Here is a 21,196-nt window from a genome sequence, read left to right on the forward strand (position 1 = left end):
GGACTTGAAATCTGGCAAGGGCTTGCCTCTGTGCCAAGGATGTGACTTTTGATATCTGTTCGAATTTGCCAACTTACAAGCCTCAGGATGGAAAAAAAATCACATTTCACATATGCTCAGAGATTTTAGATTTCAGTGGCTAAATCAGGGGAGGGCAAACTACGGTCCACGGGATTGCCACCCCTGTGGTGCCACGGGCCCCGCAGCTCCCATTGACCAGGAACGGGGAACCGTGGCCAATGGGAGCTTCGGGGGAGGTACCCGCAGGCGAGGGCAGAGCGTGGAGCCCTCTGTCCCCCCTCCCCCAGGGGCTGCAGGGACATGGTGCCGGCCGCTTCCAGGAGTGGCACAGGGTCAGGGCAAGCAGGGAACCTGCCCTGGCCCTGGTGCACGCCGCTGCCACCCCGGAGCCGCTCCAGGTAAGCGGTGCCAGGCTGGAGCCCGCACCACGAACCCCTCCTGCACCCCAACCCCCTGCCCTGAGCCCCCTTGTACACCCCGCACCCAACCCCTTGCCCTGAGCCCCTTCCTGCACACAGCACCCCCTCCCACACCCCACCCCAGCCCTACATTCGTGACCCTGCATGCAATTTCCCCACCCAGATGTGGCCCTCAGGCCAAAACGTTTGCACACCCCTGGGCTAAATTCTCTAAAGATTCTGTCTTCACTGGGCATGTTCCTGGTGCTGAGCAGATCTCTTCCTACAATTGCAGCTCTGGGCTGCTGCAGGCCATTCCAGGTCTGGGCATTAGAGCTATGACTCTTTCTCCTATGTGCTTAATGATTTCCCTACCCTGGATGGGCTCAGGCAGACTGGAGGAAAAAAACACCTGAACTGAATGCAGAGGGGACAAGATCTGTACCCAAGGATGGAGAATGGAAGAAATGGGGACAAAGAACCTGGGAGGGTGGACTGGCATTGGTGAGAGGAGGAGAGGGAAACTGGGACGGGGAAGTCTGGAACTGGCTATGCAAAAGACTGGGACTGAAAGCCAGTGGGGTGGGAGACAAGGTGGGAGACAGATCTGACAAAGAGCCAGAGTGCAGGGCAAAAACTGGTACTGGCTGGTAAAAAACAGACAGGAGTTGGGGGTGAAGGGCACAATGAGATGAACCAATGCGGGGCTTGGGACTGGGAGCCAGTGATGATGGTGAATGCAGGAGGCGGGACTGGGTGAGTGGGGAGAAAGAGATCATATGATGTGCCAAGCAGCGGAGAATGGGACTGATTGATCAATGGGATGAGAGTTTTGAGGAATGGAGACTGGGAGTGGCTATGGAAGAACAGGAGGACTGGGAGGGGTGGGGAAGAGACAAGAACATGTTGGAGGGGATGGGGCAGAAGGGGGTCATGCTTTGAGGGAATGCGAAGAAGAGTCTGTGCCCACTAGAGCACTCCCCCTATAGATCTTGGAACAGAACCCAAGATTCCAGAGTCTCCCCATCCCCCTGCTGTCAGCAAATATCTGGCAAACTGTCTCTCTCATTCCCCTTTAGTACTGGTCCACATAGAGGACAACCTACTAACACCTATCAGTTACTCTGTTAGCTCAAGTGGCAGAGGTATGTGGTGGATCTAAAGGTCTCAACCCTACCAATGACCCATGGGGGAGGGGGGGGGGTCAATATTATGCCATAATTTCTTTTTCCCCCCCTTTCCCATTTGCTTTTTAAAAACATAGGAAATTAAATACAAAAACTATGTTAAAAGAACACTGTTTGCCAAGTCAAGCACTCAGAGCTTAGGATATAGGACAATTAAGATTACCTGTTCAACCTTAATTCAGTCCCCTTGTGTGCATACTCGATAATCTTTAGTTACATGATCAAATATTACTTTTTTCACAGGACCCCTGGCACACTCAGTATACATGAATCAGGGTTGTGTAGTGAAGGAGATCATCTGTAGGACCAGCGCTTCATTTGCTGGTCTCATGGTTAAAGCAGGTAGGAGAACTGGATTTTATTCTTGATAACTTATTCTAGTATCTCTGTGTACCAGCACTAATTAGAATGGCAACTGATGCAGAAAAAAATTCATGCCATTAATCTAGACCTAGACAACTACTTTTTACGATGAGTGAACACCACAAAACAGCCATACCACTTTAAATGTTCTAATGACACCTATTTGCCACTATTTTCCTCATTTCCAACTGCAGTGCTAGGAATTTAATATTAACCTATGAACTTTATTTTTCTCAGGGAAAGACCAGAAGAAAAAACACTAGTGTAGGTAAAGAATGAGGACATTTTCCTGAGATCTAGTAAGTAATAATGTCGGATCATACTAAAGAAGTTCTATATTAAAATCACAAATGAATTTGATTCCCCACAGTTTAAATTCCAGGGTTTTACTAATTAAGAGGTCTCTTGGTTTTTGGTACTGTTTCTCTCCCTCTACGTGTGAAACTTGCAAGCTGCTAATTGTGTTAGTACATTCTAAGACAGAGTCTGTTCTCAGAGCAATACTTTGTAACAACAGAAAGAGCACACAGAGACTCCCCGCCCTTTTGTTGTATTTATCTCGCTTTGTTAACAATCGTGATTAAAATAGAGATTGAGGATGTATGTGGATAATAAATGAATGATCAGGGAGGTGCCAGCCTAAGAATCCAGTGTCCATCGGCCGAAGAAGGCGTCAAGTGGAAACAACCAGAGGACCCCCCCGGAGGGCAGACTGGAATCCACCCAACAGCCTCAAGGATGGGAGAACCGAAGAACAAGATAACATCTGGCAGCACGGAGCCATCAGGAACGTGCCATCTGCTGATTGATTCAGGAACAGCATGATGAAGCAATTCCCATAGACTGGCATAGGAATAAATTCCTATAAAAATGGACTCTAGAAAGTGAGAACTTTGGGGTCTGATTCTTCAAACCAACTTCCAGGAGCATCGGATGTGCATCTGACAAGGCCCTGCTCCCTCCTCATGTCCACGCCACCTGGCCAGTGGCTTGGGATGCGCAACTCTAAGGCTGGTAACTATGATAACAACCTTGCAGAACATGTGTGTAAATATGTATAAATATGAAATTGAATGGAATGTTATAGCTATAACTAACTGCTTACTATGATTCTTTCTGTATTCACAATAAATGTGGCATTTTGCCTTTTCCCCTTTAAGATCCTGCTGGTTTTTATTTTATTGGTATAACAACAAAACAGGTGAGAGCTTATATGATGATTTGGGGCATGACCTGAAAGTTGCTCAGTAATCATAACTTAAAGGGAAGTTGCGGGCACTAAGCACCTCTCGAATTACATTTGACTAAAAAAGGACCATATCCTATCATAAGATCAAGATTTTCAAAACTGTGCACTTCAATTTAGAACATATGAGAAAGTCAAATATGTCCTATTTCATGCTGCTGCTGCTGCTTGAGAACGCAATGAGCAACAGAGACAGGCAGCAGATGCCTGCCTCCTGTGCAGCAGCCAGGAGGCTCCAGAGAAGAAACAACTATGGTAACCTCTCCCCTTTCTCTCACATCAACCAGTATGCTGGTGGAAGGATGTGTGTGTTGCAGGGAGAGGGGGGAGATGGACCAAGAAACAGAGCTAGAAAACTCCTTCTCCCTGCCAGGAGCAGTCTCAAATTTGAGACAACAGTAGTCAAAGACTAACGCAAAAGAGAAAACTCTGGAAACCGAGTCCAGGGACAGTGACCTGATAAAAAGGGGGCGTGTGCTGGGACTTCAGCAGCTGGTGGTTTCTCTCTAGCAAAGGCAAGACTGTCAATGTCATGAGACAAGCACTTTATGTAATGGCCTCATCGTTGCTTCAGTATGCCTGATATCACACTCATATAAAGGAGACATTGACTTTCTCTAAAAATGGGTCCCACGGATGAAATTCTGGACCCAATGAAGTCAGTGACAAAACTCCTATTGACTTCAGTGGGGCAAGAATTTCACCTAGTGTCTCCCTGTGCTGGACTTAATCCAGGTCTAATCCAGAGGTAGTGCTCTCAGTTTAAAGGCTCAGTAAGTGAAACTCTGAGAAACTCAAGAAAATAAAACACTGTTTGTTCTCCTTGCATGAGCCCAGGGAGATCAGCCTGAATCATTATTATTTCAGCTTAAGTAATATTAGTATTTATTAAAAAACAAAAACAAAACAAAAACCTACCAAAAAAGTTAAAAGGGAAAAAACACCAAGGTAAATAAGAAAATAGTTGGTCCTGTGCCTGATCTACCTGGCAGAGAGGAAATGCAGACAGTTATGTGTGCTGGGCCTTTTAGAACAGCAATTAGGAAGTTCAGATCCCTAGTTGATTAATTATTCCTTAACACAGTTACACTTCTTCCAATGGACTTGCAGATCATTAGGCATTGAATGTTACCTATCATTAGCAGAAAACTGAAGAAGTAATTTTAATGAGAAAAAAAATTAATTTGCAGATATGCTTGTGAAATAATAAGTTAGTATGGATGCCTCTTACCTGCTTGGCGTTAGCCGAGAATCCAAGCTCCCAGACTTCATGGTAATAGCGTCAGTAAACAGCACATCCTTTGCTGGAGATGCTAAGGCTTCTGAATGCGACAGTGAAGGATGCATCCTTTGCTGCTGTAAGCGCTTCAATGTAGCGTAGCCGAAGGCATCTCGAGAACTTGTATAACTAAAGTTGTAGTCAGCAAGACTCTTTATGGTAGCAAGAGAAGGAGCTTTAAGGGACTGTGCTCTTCGAGGAAGTGTATGAGAAGACCCCGGCGGCACCAGGGATACAGAAATTGATTTTGAAAGAGGCAGGTGGTTAGATTGTGGAGTTGAACAGTGGCTTGTCTTAACTGTTTTTGTACTTACCACAGTACTCAAACTTCCACAGTCAGTGTCTACATTTGTAGTGTCCACACCCATCGTCTCCCTTGACGGACTTGAGCTCATTGAGCTTATGCCACTTGTTGTGGTATCCGTATTAAAACTTAAGCTACGACTCTTGAAATGTGTTTGTGTAGAACCATCTCCTATTAGTCTCTCTCTGCTTGTGTTTTCCCTGTGATTTTCATTTCCAAGACCTTTTGGCAGCTTTAGATCATTTTCTCCAATACTTGGGGTACTACCTGTATCTTCCATGTGCTTGCTCCCAACAAATGAAGTTTCTAAGCGTAAAGTATGGATTTTAGGAACTTTGAACCCAGGAGTGAATACATCCCCAGGAATAAAGTCTATACTACTGGAAGGCTCTGTTACTGTACGATTTCGCCTCAAGCCTGACTTACTGTCTGATGATGACAGTTTGCCTCCTTTAGGATCGCTGCTACTTCTATGTTTTTTATTAGGCAGAGTAAGTGAATTTAGGATGCGATTCTTCACAAGTCTGCTAGAAGCAAAAAAGGGAAAAGGACTACGATCCTTATCCTTTAAGGGTCCAGGTTTGTCATAAAATGTTTGTTCTGCATCCTCATTGATATCTAGGAAAAATGTGCTAGTGGAAGTACTGCCAAACCGGTCATCCTCCATGATAAACATACCTGAAATTAAATAAGGATTCTTATTGCTGAATGCTGATATTTCTAGAAAGTGTAGGAACTAAACTGTAAAAAACCTATTGAAAAATTACTGGAACTTAATACACAGTAAGATCAAGTAAATACATTTAATAATTCTAAAACAAAAAGAAGTACACATGTACGTTATGATGCACAAGTCACATTTTAAATTAGCATTTGTTTCCTGCTTAGAAAACAATCCCCTTCCCTTGCCCTTTCTTATTTTTGTGCTTTGGAAAAGATGGCTGTTAATTCCACCTAGAGCCAACGCTAAGAAATTTCCATGAAAACAAACTGTAGTTACATTCTTTGTTAATAGAAGCTGCATCAAACTTAAAATCTGAATCACACAGCTTGATTTCACCTTTACAATTCATTCGAATTTTGTTCATTTCCTCATATGACATATTTTTAAAATGTGGATGCCTAAATGGTTTGTACAAATATGAGTTTTGAGCATAAGCTATATAGCCACCTGCACCAGAAATTTTAGTCTTCATAAAAGGGGAACAAAAACCAAAAAATCAACCAGCTATTTCAAGGGTTTTGAAAGGTATTTTCTCTGCACGTATGCATCTGCTAACACTTTGAGAATTACATTTTTGTGATCTCCCAACCTACACTGTTTGTTTATTCCTGATGACCATAATTATTGAATCTTATGATCTATAGAACAATTGCTTAAAAAGAGCTGCCTATCACAAATTTTCTAGGATATCCTTTCGCCTGTCAATATGTACAATTTCTTTAAAAAAAGGTAAGGCAAGTAACCTGACAACTGAAGGCGTCTAAACATCTAAAGGATTTAGGCACACAAGTCTCACTGAAATGCAATGGGACTTGTGTTACTAAATTCCACACAGGCTATTGAAAATAATCATTTCCTTTGGTGTTTACAATGACAATAGCTGTAAGTATTACTATGCTTTTGTTTCAATTTCTGCAACATGCAGTACTTGCATATACTAGTTTCTGTACCCATCAGAAAAGGAAAACATCTCTTCAAATCCTGGTTTGTCAGGTTACTTATCTTTTACGAAATCCTTTATATGTTAAAGATTTCTTTAAAAGAAAAGGAGTACTTGTGGCACCTTAGAGACTAACAAATTTATTTGAGCATAAGCTTTCGTGAGCTACAGCTCACTTCATCGGATGCATTTCATTATTTCAAAGACATAGCTACATTATTGTATTTAATACTTAACCTAAGACTAACCTTCAATCAGCAATGCTGCATTCTTTAGAGCTATTTAAAGATGTCTAAATACAGTATGTTTAGCAACAGATTTAAATTCCCAATATTGGTCACAAAACGAATGTATTATTATTATTAAGCCTAGAAAGTTTACACCAAGGTTTAGGTATAATCATACTGTACATACAAAAACATTTTCTAGACTTTGTTTTGAAAACTTACTAGGAAATATTTACCACTGTATCATTAATTCTAGTTATGCTTACTTGATGGTGCAGATTCACTTTCACTGTTATGCCTAGAACTGGTGGACCCCGAGTTCAAGCTAAGAGTGCTGGGTATAGAAGAGAGTTCATTACAGAGTTGCTCCATGTCATCGGGGACTACTGGCCACGGCTGTCTACGACTGTGCCTCACTGCATCCCAATTGTGCTGCTTCAGAATGTCACAACCTTGTTTAGTTTTGGCTATTAAACCAAGCACGTAGACACAGGTTCTGTATTTAATAAAAACAGTAACAATAGTGTGATTTAATCAATAGATCTGAGTTACTCAAACATACATTTGATTTTTAAGAGGAAACAAAGTTGCAAGATAATCCAATATAGACCTTGCAAACCAGTTGAGTAGCTTTTTTTGTTCTATCTAATGGAAAAACAAATCAGAGCAAGTGTCGTACAGGTAACAACTACACATTAAATTTATAAAATGGAGAAAAAAAAACCTTGTGTAGTACAATGTTAATGTTCCACAGCTTTAAAAAGTTAATCAGGAAAGGCTAAAGTTAAGGTTCCTACAGCAATGTTAATCAGTTCATACTTCCTGTTTGTTTTACGGTACAGAACTAAACAAAAGGTAAGAAACTGTCCATGTAACAAGAAATACAGTAATAGAAAATTATAGGCTGAACCGGTAGCCTAACACTTTCCATTATAAGACCCCTTTTTCAGTTGTTTATAACTATGACAAACTAACTGTTAGGGCTGAAATTTTCTGTGTTGAGTATCTGCCTCAGACTGCTGCTCGTTGTGGGTTGTTTTCTGTTTTTGTTTTTTTGGTGGGTGTGTGGCTTCTTTTCCTGAAGTTTCAGATAATATTCCAAAAACAAGTTTAGGGGAAAACGTCATTTGCCAATGTTAAAAAATTACCATTTTAAGCAGAAGCTATAGCATGTCCATGCTTTGGCACAGGAACATGAAATTATGCAAAGAGATGTACTGATGCCAGGGATATGCCTTTTGCTGTCCTTGTGAAAATTCAGCCAAATGTGGCCAAGTTATAAGCCTTCTAAAATTCTCAGTTCACCCAATCTCTATAGAGATTTATTATGGCTGCAGCGGACTGAGCAGAACTGTAACTGTTCTTCCTGCCAGATGGGGGCTAATCTGGTGCCACACACAGGAATTGAGAGAAGGGAGACATCTCTCCTGTCCTCTCAATGCTCCTCATGCTGGCAGATAGGTAACATGGAGAAACAGAAGCAGTGGTTCTGATTCAAATGCAGAAAGGTGAGGAATGGAATGGGGTGGAAGGGAAAAGAGAAAATAAGAGTAGAGGAGGAGACAAGGTTGCAGAAACCAGACTGGGTGGGTGGGGCAGAGGGGAACAAGGGAACAAAACAGTCTAAAACCACTAGCATGCACTCTGCTACCACAAAATTGCTATGGGATCCATTTAACTCAACATATTAACTGTGTTTTTCTCATTTTCTGTTACATTCAAAGAGTCTATAGGGTAATGTGATAATAGGCTTTTGGAGACCAAATACATTTTATCGGTTTCCTCCTAAAATCTTGTACAAATATTACTGAATAAAAATCAAAAAGAATAGTGGTAGAGATTTAAGAACTTCTAAAAATTTTACTTGCTTCTTTAAAAATAAATAAATTAATGCCTTCCATGATGGCCTTTTCCTAACCTAGTTTCCATGACACTTCCTGCAAATAAACTTTTGACCTATTTAGAGGACCTGGAAATTTTCTCAAACTTTGTCAATAATGTTTAATAAAGGACATCCAGTGTAAGCAAAAGTAGAAATCTTTATACATCTTAGGCTTGTCATGAAATACTATTTTCAGATTTTAATTTTAAAATTAGATATACATACCCCCTAATGGACAGAACTTCACAGTGCTGGGCAAGTGCCATTATGTCAGGAATCACATTCTCTTCTTGAAGCAAGTTAAGGCCCCAATTTGATGATCCGATATTTCCCTGGAATGAAGTTACTATTTGCCATCAAATATAATTAACTGCTGATGTCATTTGTAGTGGTGCCCACAAAACTCTTGGCATGCTAATAAGGTGAAATGCCACCTGGCCACAATTTTAGTATAACTTCAAACCTTTAACTTTTAAGATCAGATAGCCAATCCTTCTGGTATTTTTCACCTGTGAGCAAGAAGGACTCAGGGCACCATATGTCACCTTGGGCTCTGGGATAACAGAACAAGGATAATCCTACATTTCCCCTCATCATACAGGCACTTTACTTGTCCCCATCAATAGTCAACTTGGACTGGGGCACAGAGAAAAAACATTGGTGAGGGAAGGAAGACAGACCCATGATATATGATGAAACTAATGTCCAGTTTTGTTCCTGCTCCACCCCAAAAGGATTTCAAACTTCCCTTCTATCTCCCCCCAGTGGGCCAATTGAACCAGGTAGGTTCAAACCCACCAGTCGATGTCTCCCCTCAAATGTTTTGGGAAAATGATGGTGACACTAAGCAGGTCACAGCAAGTCATATCCCCTGAAGATTAGCCACACATATTACCATACATGCTACATTATAGCAGTCCATTCTTTTGCTTTGTAAAAAAGTGAAGAGTCATAACGATTTTTTAAAAAGAACAGGAGTACTTCTGGCACCTTAGAGACTTACAAATTTATTTGAGCACAAGCTTTTGTGGGCTACAGCCCACTTCATCGGATGCATAGAATGGAACATATAGTAAGAAGATATGTATATATACACATGTACAGAGAACGTGAAAAAGTGGAGTATGAGCTATTATCAGCAGGAGAAAAAGAAAACCTTTTGTAGTGATAATCAAGATGGCCCATTTAGACAGTTGACAAGAAGCTGTGAGGATACTTAACATGAGGATATGTGTATATATACTTAACAACAATATGTGTAAACCCAGCCACTCCCAGTCTCTATTCAAACCCAAGTTAATGGTATCTAGTTTGCATATTAATTCAAGCTCAGCAGTTTCTCCTTGGAGCCTGTTTTTGAAGCTTTTCTGTTGCAAAATTGCCACCCTTAAATCTTTTACTGAGTGGCCAGAGAGGTTGAAGTGTTCTCCTACTGGTTTTTGAATGTTATGATTCCTGATGTCAGATTTGTGTCCATTTATTCTTTTCTGTAGAGACTGTCCGGTTTGGCCAATGTACACAGCAGAGGGGCATTGCTGGCACATGATGGCATATATCACATTGGTAGATGTGCAGGTGAACAGCCCCTGATGGCGTGGCTAATGTGATTAGGCTCTATGATGGCGTCACTTGAATAAATATGGCAAAGAGTCCTGTGGCACCTTATAGACTAACAGACGTATTGGAGCATAAGCTTTCGTGGGTGAATACCCACTTCGTGGGATGCATCAGTTGCATCCGACAAAGTGGGTATTCACCCACGAAAGCTTATGCTCCAATATGTCTGTTAGTCTATAAGGTGCCCCAGGACTCTTTGCTGCTTTTACAGATCCAGACTAACACTGTTACCTATCTGATACTTGAATAAACATGTGGACAGAGCTGGCATTGGGCTTTGTTGCAAGGATAGGTTCCTGGATTAGTGTTTTTGCTGTGTGGTTACTGGAGAGTATTTGCTTCAGATTGGGGGGCTGTCTGTAAGCGAGGACTTGTCTGTCTCCCCAGATCTGTGAGAGTGAGGGATCATTTTTCAGGATAGGTTGTAAATTTTTGATGATGCGCTGGAGAGGTTTTAGTTGGGGGCTGAAGGTGACAGTTAGTGGCGTTCTGTTATTTTCTTTGTTGGGCCTGTCCTGTAGTAGGTAACTTCTGGGTACTCTTCTGGCTCTGTTAATCTGTTTTTTCACTTCAGTAGGTTTCCGGTATAGGGTGGTGGTTATGTGACCATCGCTTATTAGCACAGTAGTGTCCAGGAAATGGACCACTTGTGTGGATTGGACTAGGCTGAGGTTGATGGTGGATGGAAATTGTTGAAATCATGGTGGAATTCCTCAAGGGCTTCTTTTCCATGGGTCCAGATGAAGAAGATGTCATCAATGTAGTGCAAGTAGAGTAGGGGCATTAGGGGACGAGAGCTAAGGAAGCGTTGTTCTAAGTCAGCCATAAAAATGTTGGCATACTGTGGGGCCATGCGGGTACCATAGCAGTGCCGCTGACTTGAAGATATATCTTGTCCCCAAATGTGAAACAGTTGTGGGTGAGGACAAAGTCACAAAGGTCAGCCACCAGGTTTGCCCTGACATTATCGGTGATACTGTTCCTGATAGCTTGTAGTCCATCTTTGTGTGAACAGTTTCTATGCAAAAGAATAAATGGACACAAATCTGACATCAGGAATCATAACATTCAAAAACCAGTAGGAGAACACTTCAACCTCTCTGGCCACTCAGTAAAAGATTTAAGGGTGGCAATTTTGCAACAGAAAAGCTTCAAATAACAGACTCCAACGAGAAACTGCTGAGCTTGAATTAATATGCAAACTAGATACCATTAACTTGGGTTTGAATAGAGACTGGGAGTGGCTGGGTCATTACACATATTGAATCTATTTCCTCATGTTAGTATCCTCACAGCTTCTTGTCAACTGTCTAAATGGGCCATCTTGATTATCACTACAAAAGGTTTTCTTTTTCTCTTGCTGATAATAGCTCATCTTAACTAATTAGCCTCTTACAGAGAACATGAAAAATTGGAGTGTGTGTGTATCTATCTATCTATCTTTTTACTATATGTTCCATTCTATGTACGAAAGCTTATGCTCAAGTAAATTTGTTAGTCTCTAAGGTGCCACAAGTACTCCTGTTCTTTTTGCGGATGCAGACTAACACGGCTGCTACTCTGAAACCAAAGATTTTTTAAAGAGCCACATGCAATGCATAGTATTCCATCAGCAAAACCAGCTAGGATACCAGAAGAGTAAGTCTTGTGAACTACTTTTACTTAAAACTAATTCCTTAATTATTTCAGTATGTGAAAAATTACAGCAGAAATAAGAGGAAAGAAAAGCAATAGATGGATATTTCTATTACTAACCAAGGCCCAAAGGGCTGCTTTCAGATGTTTAATTCCTTCCCACTTATCCAACATCGGGGAACGAACAGTGTAACTTAAATCTGGGACAACACTCTAGAGGACGAGAACAAAACAAACTCAGTTCAAAGTGACTAAATATTGAAAGTTTTAATACATCAGGTTCTCCTAAAGCTTTTAACAAATGTTTACATACACACACTTTAAATTGGACAGTTCCAGCATATAAAAACTTTGACTGATTAACACCAAAAATGCCAAAGGAAAATTATAAACTTAATACTACCTCATCTGCCAAAGAGGAACAAATGATTCTGTAGTCAGTGCATACAACATGTTAATACTTACTTTTACACCATTGGAAAGCCTTCTCATCGCAGTTTTACAATTCAAAGGGTAAAGAGATGCCTAGTATATTCTTTTTCCTTTCCTTCATATCCAAATGATTTACAAATCAGAGATTAATAGCATGATTAACTTCATTTAGGGATGGCATTATGTAATCTCCCCAGCAGAGCTCAATCCAACATACTTCAAACCTAATCACAATCCCCCTGTTGTCTGGGTATACCAAAAGGAGGACAGGAGACACTTGATATGGATTTTAACCAGGCTACAACTTTATTATATAGATGTCTGGGACTACCCGGCAGATAAAGTGTACAGTGTAGGCAAACCCATGTTTATTCAAGTTGTTACCCGGGGCTTCCACCAGCCACCCTTTATTTTCCATCCAAGTTCCCCCAGCCAACCCATGGCTTGGACCTTACCATCCACCCCACTTGTAGAGGGTTAAGGTTGGCTATAAGAATGGGGGGCAAGAGGATTTGGCTCCCTGCCATACCAATCATAGGAGTCTCCAAGCCCCCTCCCCCATTCCGTTCCTTTATCCAGCACGTCCTTTTTAGTCCTTTACCAGGTCATTTATCTGGTAAGTGGATGCCTTCCCTAGGGATTACCTGCACTGGACAGCCGCCCCACACTTACAAAATAAGTTGCGACATAAGGCCTACCACCTTTTCTTCTTACCAGGAAAGGTCCTCCCTGACACCTGTTGTGGGGAAGGCAAAAAATCCTCACTCCACCAAGGCCAATCTGGGGGTGCAGGAAAAATTACTTCCCAGCCTTCCTTAAAAAGGAGCAACCAGCACAATGCCTACAACAGGTCCTAGACCAACCTGATATTTGCCTCCTCTTGGGGAGGGACGGAGGGTGCTGCCTTGCCTGCTGTGTGGAAAAAGGGGCTTACAATGCCCAGGTCTTGCACCTTTATAGCCTTCCGACCTCACATTCCCAGGGAGTGAGTCAGCGCCGCAAAGCTGACCACTGTTCACTTTTTGCAGCAGTTTCTGACCTCATTTCCTTCCCCCCCCGTGGCCATAAAACACAATTGCCTTCCCTCGGCAAGCTGAGACACCGTTCCCCCCGCTTTTGGTGCGGTGCGGTCACTATCTGAGTTTCGGGCCTCTTTTGTACAAAGACTGTCAACCATTTCACATTCTGTCCAATTGTGCGATGGTTTTAATTATATGAACAGACAGATGCTCACCAGCAGCTTGAGTGAAAGCATCAAATATAATTGTTAGTGAATTATGCAAGTTTAATTCAGGTCTCAAAAGGGGACAGATTCATTGAATTAACTCAATGCATTATCTGACCCTCCACTTGAAGTTATTTTATTTAAACAATTCTATAAAATTCACTCTATAAGATAAGTTTACAAGTTAATTTTTAAAAATGAAAAAAGACTTATTTATTTCTCTCTCCATTTTCAAGGACCTAAAATACACATTTGTTTTAACAAAAATTCTCAATCCATATTTTCTATATGCATAAAGCAAAAGCATAGCTTTACTAATCATTGCTTATAGTGTTCATCCAGCTAAAATATACTCTCCAAAAAGCATTTCTTATTGGTGATGTGTTTGCCTTTCCTATTTCGGTCCTGACCATTCAGAATGATCAGTTGTAAGAAGCAGACTGAAAGATATTTCTCTGATGTTTTCAACAACAGGGAAGAATTTCACATGATGATAGAATGCAGGTAAAGATTGTCCTTGCAAGATATAACTTCTTTGAAATTTGGAAAGTCCATAGTTTTATGAATCTTCATTTAATGACTGTTCAAATGGTGATCAAAACAGAGGTTATCCAAGTCAGTTATTTTAGAAGGGTTACATTACACTTGAAAAGTTGTTTTTACTTTCAGTTAGGGCTGCCAAGTAATTTAAAAAATTAACAGCTATTATACATACTGTTAAACAATAGAATATCATTTATTTAAATATTTTTGGATGTTTTCTACATTTTCAAATTTATTGATTTCAATTACAACACAGAATACAAAGTGTACAGTGCTCACTCTATATTATTATTTTTGATTACGAATATTTGCACTGAAAAAGTGATAAACAAAAGAAATAGTATTTTTCAATTCACCTAATACAAGTACTGTAGTGCAATCTCTTTATCATGAAAGTTGAACTTACAAATGTAAAATTATGTACCAAAAAATAACTGCATTCAAAAAAGTCTGTTACCTGTTCCGTAACTGGTGTTCTTTGAGATGTGTTGCTCATGTCTATTCCACAGTGGGTGTGCGTGCGCGCCACGTGCACCGGTGCCGTAAGTTTTTCCCTTAGCAGTACCCGTTGGGGGGGGAGCACCGCTGCAACCCCTGGAGTGGCGCCTCTATATCGCGCTAAATGGGGAGCTGCGATTTCCCCCCACCCTCGGTTCCTTCTTGCCGGACAACTCTGACAGAGGGGAAGGAGGGCGGGATGTGGAATAGACATGATCAACACATCTCAAAGAACACCAGTTACGGAAAAGGTAACTGTCTTTTCTTCTTCGAGTGCTTGCTCATGTGTATTCCACAGTAGGTGATTCCACGCTATATCTGTTGGAGGTGGGTAGGAGTTCACGAGTTCCTGGGATACAGTACTGCTCTGCCGAACCCGGCGTCATCCCTAGTTTGGGAGACGATCGCATAGTGCGCAGTGAACGTGTGAACTGAAGACCAGGTGGCAGCCCTAAAGATGTCCTGGACAAGGACATGGGCTACATAGGCAGCCGACAAGGCCTGAGCCCTCATTGAGTGCACCTTGACGATCGGTGGTGGGGGAACCCCTGTCAGATCATACCATGTGTGTATGCATGAGGTGATCCAGCGACAAAGGCGCTGGGTGGAAATAGACTGCCCCTTCATACGCTCAGCCGAGGTAACGAAGAGTTGTGAGGATTTACGGAATAGTTTAATACGACCCAGGTAAAAGGCCAGTGCCCTGCGCATGTTGAGCGTGTGGAGGTGGCGTTCCTCATTGGAGGAATGGGGCTTGGGACAGAGCACGGGAAGGAAGATGTCCTGTTCCATATGGAAGGCGGAGACCACCTTTGGGAGGAATGCAGGGGATGGGCAAAGTTGGACCTTATCCTTGTGGAAGACCATATATGGAGGTTCTGAGATCAAGGCCCTGAGCTCCGAGACACGTCGGGCCGATGAGACGGCTACAAAGAAAGCTATCTTCCAGGAGAGGTGAGACCAGGAACATGTGGCCAAGGGTTCAAAGGGAGGCCCCGTGAGGCGGGACAACACCAGGTTTAGGTCCCACTGCGGTACAGGGGATCTAGCATACGGGAATGAACGGTCAAGGCCTCTCAGGAAGTGGGAGGTCATAGTATGGGAGAAGACCGAGTGCCCTTGCACTGGCGGGTGGAAAGCCGATATGGCCGCCAAGTGTACTCTGACGGAGGCGGTTGCCACTCAAGGATACACTGGAGTGGTGTGGACAATGAGGGAAGTCCCTGCTCCCCCGGAAAATCTGGACCACTTCGCCAGGTACGTCCGGCATGTGGACGGCTTCCTACTTTCCAGGAGGACCTGCCTGACTTCCTCAGAACACCACCTTGTCTAGCCACTGAGCTGCCACGCTGTCAGGTGGAGAGCAGCCAGATTGGGATGAAGGAGGTGGCCCCTGTTCTGGGAGAGGAGGTCTGGGCGAAGCGGCAACCTCCTTGGAGGGGCCGCTAACAGGTCCAGTAGGGTCCCGTACCAATGTTGACGGGGCCAGGCTGGGGCCTTGTCTGTTTTCACTTTTTCTAGAACTTTGCCTATAAGGGGAAAATGGTGGAAAAGCATAGAAAAGCTGGTCCAACCACTGCAGGAGGAAGGCATCTGAGATCGAGTCCCTTCCCAACCTCCACCTTGGAACAAACCCAGGGACAACGCCGGTTCTGGCAGGGCGCGAACAGATCCATGTGGGGAATTCCCCACTCTTGAAAGAGCCGGTGAGTCACCTCCGTGAGGAGCGACCACTCGTAATGGGGGGAAAAAACCCTGCTGAGGCGATCGGCCTGTGTATTGCGGGTGCCTGGTAGGTGGAAAGCCCTCAGGGAGATGATGTGGGCTATACAGAACTCCCATAGGCTCAGGGCTCCCCGGCAGAGGGCCGAGGACTGTGCCCCACCTTGCCTGTTGACGTAGAACTTTGCGGTGGTGCTGTCCGTAAGGACTCTGACCACCTTGCCATGAAACTGTGTGACGAATGGAGGGACGCGTCCAAGGTTGACCACATCCCTTGGGTTTGCATGTTCCCTATGTGGGCTCCCCGGCCCAAGTCCGACGCATCGGACACCAGGTCTATTGACGGGGCTGTCTCCCGGAAAGGAACCCCTTAGAGCATGTTGCCTGGGGAGGACCACCATTCTAGGGAGGCAATTACTGGGGTTGGTACCGTGAGGACCTTGTCCAGGCCGTCCCGTGCCTGGGAGAAGTGGGAGGCTAGCCATAGCTGGAGGGGCCTCATTCGGAGCCTGGCGTGGTGGACCACATACGTGCACGCCACCATGTGTCCCAGAATCTGAAGGCATGCCCTTGCTATTGTCACCGGAAAAGTCGTGACTGATGCGATGAGACCTTTGAGGGTTTCGAACCTGCCCACTGGGAGAGAGGCTGTGGCCCTTAAGGAGTCCAGTGGTGCCCCTATGAATTCTATGCGCTGCACCGGGACCAGCATTGATTTGGTCTCGTTTACCAACAGGCCGAGATTGGCGCATGTAGACAGGAGCAGATCCACATGGGCCCTCATCTGAGACCATGAGTTTCCCTTGAGAAGCCAATCATCCAGATATGGGAACATCTGGACCTCCTCTCATCTGAGGTAGGCCGCCACCACCACCATACACTTTGTGAATACCCTGGGCGCCGTGGATAGGACAAACGGGAGAACTGTGAACTGGTAGTGGTCGGGCCCCACCAGGAACAGGAGGAAGTGCCTGTGCCTTTCGAAAATATAGATGTGGAAATATGCATCCTGAAGGTCCAGGGCAGAGTACCAGTCCCCCGGATCCAGGGAGGGGATAATAGAAGCCAGGGATACCATGAGGAACTTAGAGCGGACCATAAACCAATTGAGATTCCGCAGATCTAGGATTGGCCTGAGACCCCCTTTTGCCTTTGGGATCAGGAAATAATCGGGAGTAGAAGCCCCTGCCCTGGAATTCTACTGGTACTCTCTCCACCGCCCCCAGGCGTAGTAGTCGTTCCACTTCCTGACCTAGGAGGTGAATGTGCTCTGGGTCCCCCGAGCCCACCAGGGATGGAGGTGGTTGGGCAGGGGTGAACTCAACTGCAACATGTAGCCCTTGGAAATGGTGTTGAGGACCCAGCTGTCTGAGGTTATTCGTGATCATTCGCCACGGAAGGCAGACAATCGGTTGCCGAACACAAACTTTATTAGTAGAGGGGTTTCCATGGCAACTACCCTGGTGCCCCCCTGCAAATAGTCAAAATCGCCTCTGTCCCTGCCTCTTGACCTTAGAGGGCCCAGGCTGTGGAGCAGAGCGGGACTGTCATTGAGGCCGGCGATTTTGGTCTCTCGGCCTCTTGAAAGGGGACTCATATCTGCTCTGTGCAGGGTGAGCCGACATCTGCGGTTTGGCCTTGTCCTTAGCTGGAGGGACGCACAGGCCCAAGGTCTGCAGGGTGGTGCGAGAGTCTTTCATCCTGTGCAGCCTGATGTCCGTCTGTTCGGCGAACAGGGCTTTCCCATTGAATGGCGGCTCCTGCAAGAGGGACTGGACCTCCCCCGAAAGCCCGGACAGGAAGAGCCATGACTCCCTGTGCATGGAGATTGCGGAGGCCATCGAGCGAGCCGCCGTATCCGCCGCGTCTGACACTGCCTGCAGGGAAGCTTTCGCTGCCGTCGCCCCCTCATCCACCAATGCCTTAAAGTCCTTCCTATCCCACTCTGGGAGGAGTGGCTCGAACTTTGGCAGGGACTCCCATATATTAAAATCATATCGGCTCAGTAAGGCCTGATGGGTTGGCCACCCAGAGCTGGAAACTCAAAGAGAAGTAAAGTTTTCAACCAAAAGAGTCTAGTCTCCTGGCCTCTTTATTTTTGGGGGTGGGCGAGGGCTGGTCCTGCTGCTCCCAGTGGTTCACAGATTCCACCACCAGAGAGTTAGGTGCCGGGTGAGAGTAGAGGTATTCATGGTTCTTGGCCGGCATGAAATACTTCCTCTCAGCCTTCTTGGAAATTGGGGCCAGAGAGGCAGGAGTTAGCCACAAGGCGTTGAAGATGTTGGCTATTCCTTGGTGAAGGGGTAAAGCCACATAGCCCGGCACCGAGGAGGACAGTACATTAAAGAAGGAATTGGACAGGCCCTCCATCTCCTCGGCCTGCAACTGGAGGCTCGACGCCACCTGCTTTAGCAGGTCTTGATGAGGCCTGAAGTCTTCCTGTGGAGCAGAGGGCGGTGGTGCCGTGATGGTGTTATCTAGTGCAGGAAAGGAAGCCGGCACAGGGCTGTGGGCCTCAGCCGGTGCCAGGGGATCAACCCCCAGGTCGGAGTCCGGGCGCAGAGCCGACGACTCATGACCTGTCAACTTGTCCCTCTGCCTAGATAGCGAGGCCGACGAGGCCTCAGACGCCCCGGCCACCGAGCGGGTTCCAGGCTGGGTGGGCATCGGCGGCCACGGTGCCCATTGACACCATTGTCCCTGCCATGGGGCCCCTTGCCACTGTCCATGCTGTGAGCCCAGTGGCACTATCTGGTTGGGCGGTACGGCCCAGCGAGGAGTGGCTGAGTGCCGAGGCCAAAGCCACCACCGACCAAATGGTACCGTAGGAGCAGCAGTGCCTATGATGCCGTCTTCCATGGGACCGAGACCTCAATGTCGAGACAGGTACCCGCCAAAAGTACTGTCCCAAGACTCACTTCAGCGCCTGGACCTGCGGTGCCGGTAACACGCGGCAGGAGCCCCGTGTGTGATGCCTGACAGAGCGGAAGCGTCAGTCGCACCGAGACCAGCTACGATAGCTGCGTCGTGAAGAAGAGCGCCTTCGACACCTATCTTGGTGCCTGCATCTGCTGCTGCATTGCGTGGAGGGACCCGGGGACTCCTGCCCGGATGGAACCCTGGTTGGCGTCGAGGGTGGTGGACACGAGCTGCGAGTGGACCGGTTGCTGTACACTGAACGAAGCAGAGCGCGGTCTTCAGGGTGAGAGCTGCGCCGTTCTGGGGAGGCCTGTCGAGTGCTGAGAGGTGGTTTGCTTAGGGACCGAGGGCCTGCCACTGTCAGCGCCCCAGGCACTAGCAAGCTCAGAATGTCTCATGCGGCCTGTAGAGCCTCTGGCGTTGACGGCATCCTGACTGCGGGAGAGGTGCGCGTCGATGCTGCCGGGCTACTCCGCTCAGCACGAGTCAGAGGTTTCGAGCTCGGGGGGAACCGAGGGCTGTCCAACGCAGAACCAGCCTCTCACCCTTCCTTCTCTCAGCGCTGCTGCAAGGTCGACCTCTTCCTTTGTTTCTTGGAAGGGGAACGGTGCCGACTGGGGGAGGGGGTTTCGCGGCGCACCAACGATGCGGCGCCCGGTGCCGAGTCCGCACGGCATACCGGAGTTGGAGCGAGCGCCAATTCCATGAGGAGAGCATGAAGCCTGATGGGTCTCTCCTTCTTAGTTCGCGGCTTGAAAGACCTGCAGATCTTACAGCATTCACTCACGTGAGTTTCGCCAAGCAGCAGAGACACTCAGCGTGTGGATCACTCCTTGGCACGGAAAGGCGACAGGAGTCACACGACTTGAAGCCTGGGATACAGGGCATGCAGTGGGCCACTCTAACAACTGAGAAACTACTTTCTACGAGCTAACAACACTAGCTAAAGGTACCACTAAGATCAACTGGAAAGGCTGCAGCAACGCTGGAGCAAGACGTTCTGACGCACCTTCACTGGCGGCAAGAAAGAACTGAGGGTGGGGGGAGCTCACGGCTCCCCTTATAGCGCGATACAGAGGCACCACTCCAGGGGTCGCAGTGCTGCTCCCCCCCATGGGTACTGCTAAGGGAAAAACTTCCGGCACCGGTGCACATGGCGCACACGCACACCTACTGTGGAATACACATGAGCAAGCACTCGAAGAAGAATAAAACAATGTAAAACTTTAGAGCCTACAAGACCACTCAGTCTGTTTCTTTCTGGAATGGTGGTTGAAGCATGAAGGGGCATATGAATGTTTAGTATACCTTGTGACGCCAGCTGCAAAAGACCCGTGGGAACATGTTCTCACTTATCAGTGACATTGTAAATAAGAAGTGGGCAGCATTATCTCCCCTAAACGTAAACAAACTTGTTGGTCTTAGCAATTGGCTGAACAAGAAGTAGGACTCAGTGGACTTGTAGGCTCTAAAAATTTTTTTGAGTGCAGTTATGGAGCAAAAAAAAAAAAACACTACAGTTCTAAGTTACACTTTCACAACAAAGAAATTGCACTACAGTACTTGTATGAGGTGAACTGAAAAATACGGTTTCTTTTATCATTTTTCAGTGCAAATATTTGTAATAAAAAAATAGAGTGAGCAGTGTACACTTTGTATTCTGTGTTGTAATTGAAATTAATACATTTTAAAATGTAGAGAAACATCCAAAAATATTTAATAAATTTCAATTAGTATTCTATTGTTTAACAATGCGATTACAACCATGATTAATCGTGATTAATTTTTTTTTGAGTTAATCGTGTGAGTTATCTGGAATTAATTGACAGCCCTACTTTTAATTTATCTATTGTCAATGTCCTCACCTGAACTTCCAACAAATGACAGCCTGTTTTGTGGTGCACCAGTTGGCCATAAAGGTGAACTGGCAGGTAGACATGTGGCCGCTGTAATCTGGTAGAAAGAGAGATGATCTGTTTAGATGGCAATAATTATGACATTTTAAAAAGCAATCACAATTCATGTCTTTCTTAA

The 21,196-nt window shown here is 45.2% G+C and overlaps 1 protein-coding gene across 1 annotated transcript in view; it reads right to left on the reverse strand.

The window, feature by feature from the left end:
- Positions 1 to 21,196, reverse strand: part of RICTOR (RPTOR independent companion of MTOR complex 2) — a 173,487-nt gene that overhangs the window by 18,043 nt on the left and 134,248 nt on the right. Inside the window, exons 27-31 of the mRNA XM_074952498.1 lie at positions 21,028 to 21,115; positions 11,944 to 12,036; positions 8,797 to 8,903; positions 6,956 to 7,185; positions 4,447 to 5,476 (exon numbers count right to left, since the gene is read on the reverse strand). Coding sequence (XP_074808599.1) covers positions 4,447 to 5,476; positions 6,956 to 7,185; positions 8,797 to 8,903; positions 11,944 to 12,036; positions 21,028 to 21,115 — 1,548 coding nt within the window. The remainder of the gene's footprint in view (positions 1 to 4,446; positions 5,477 to 6,955; positions 7,186 to 8,796; positions 8,904 to 11,943; positions 12,037 to 21,027; positions 21,116 to 21,196) is intronic.

This window comes from Natator depressus, chromosome 5 (genome assembly GCF_965152275.1).
Source record: "Natator depressus isolate rNatDep1 chromosome 5, rNatDep2.hap1, whole genome shotgun sequence".
NCBI classification, from domain to species: Eukaryota; Metazoa; Chordata; order Testudines; family Cheloniidae; genus Natator; species Natator depressus.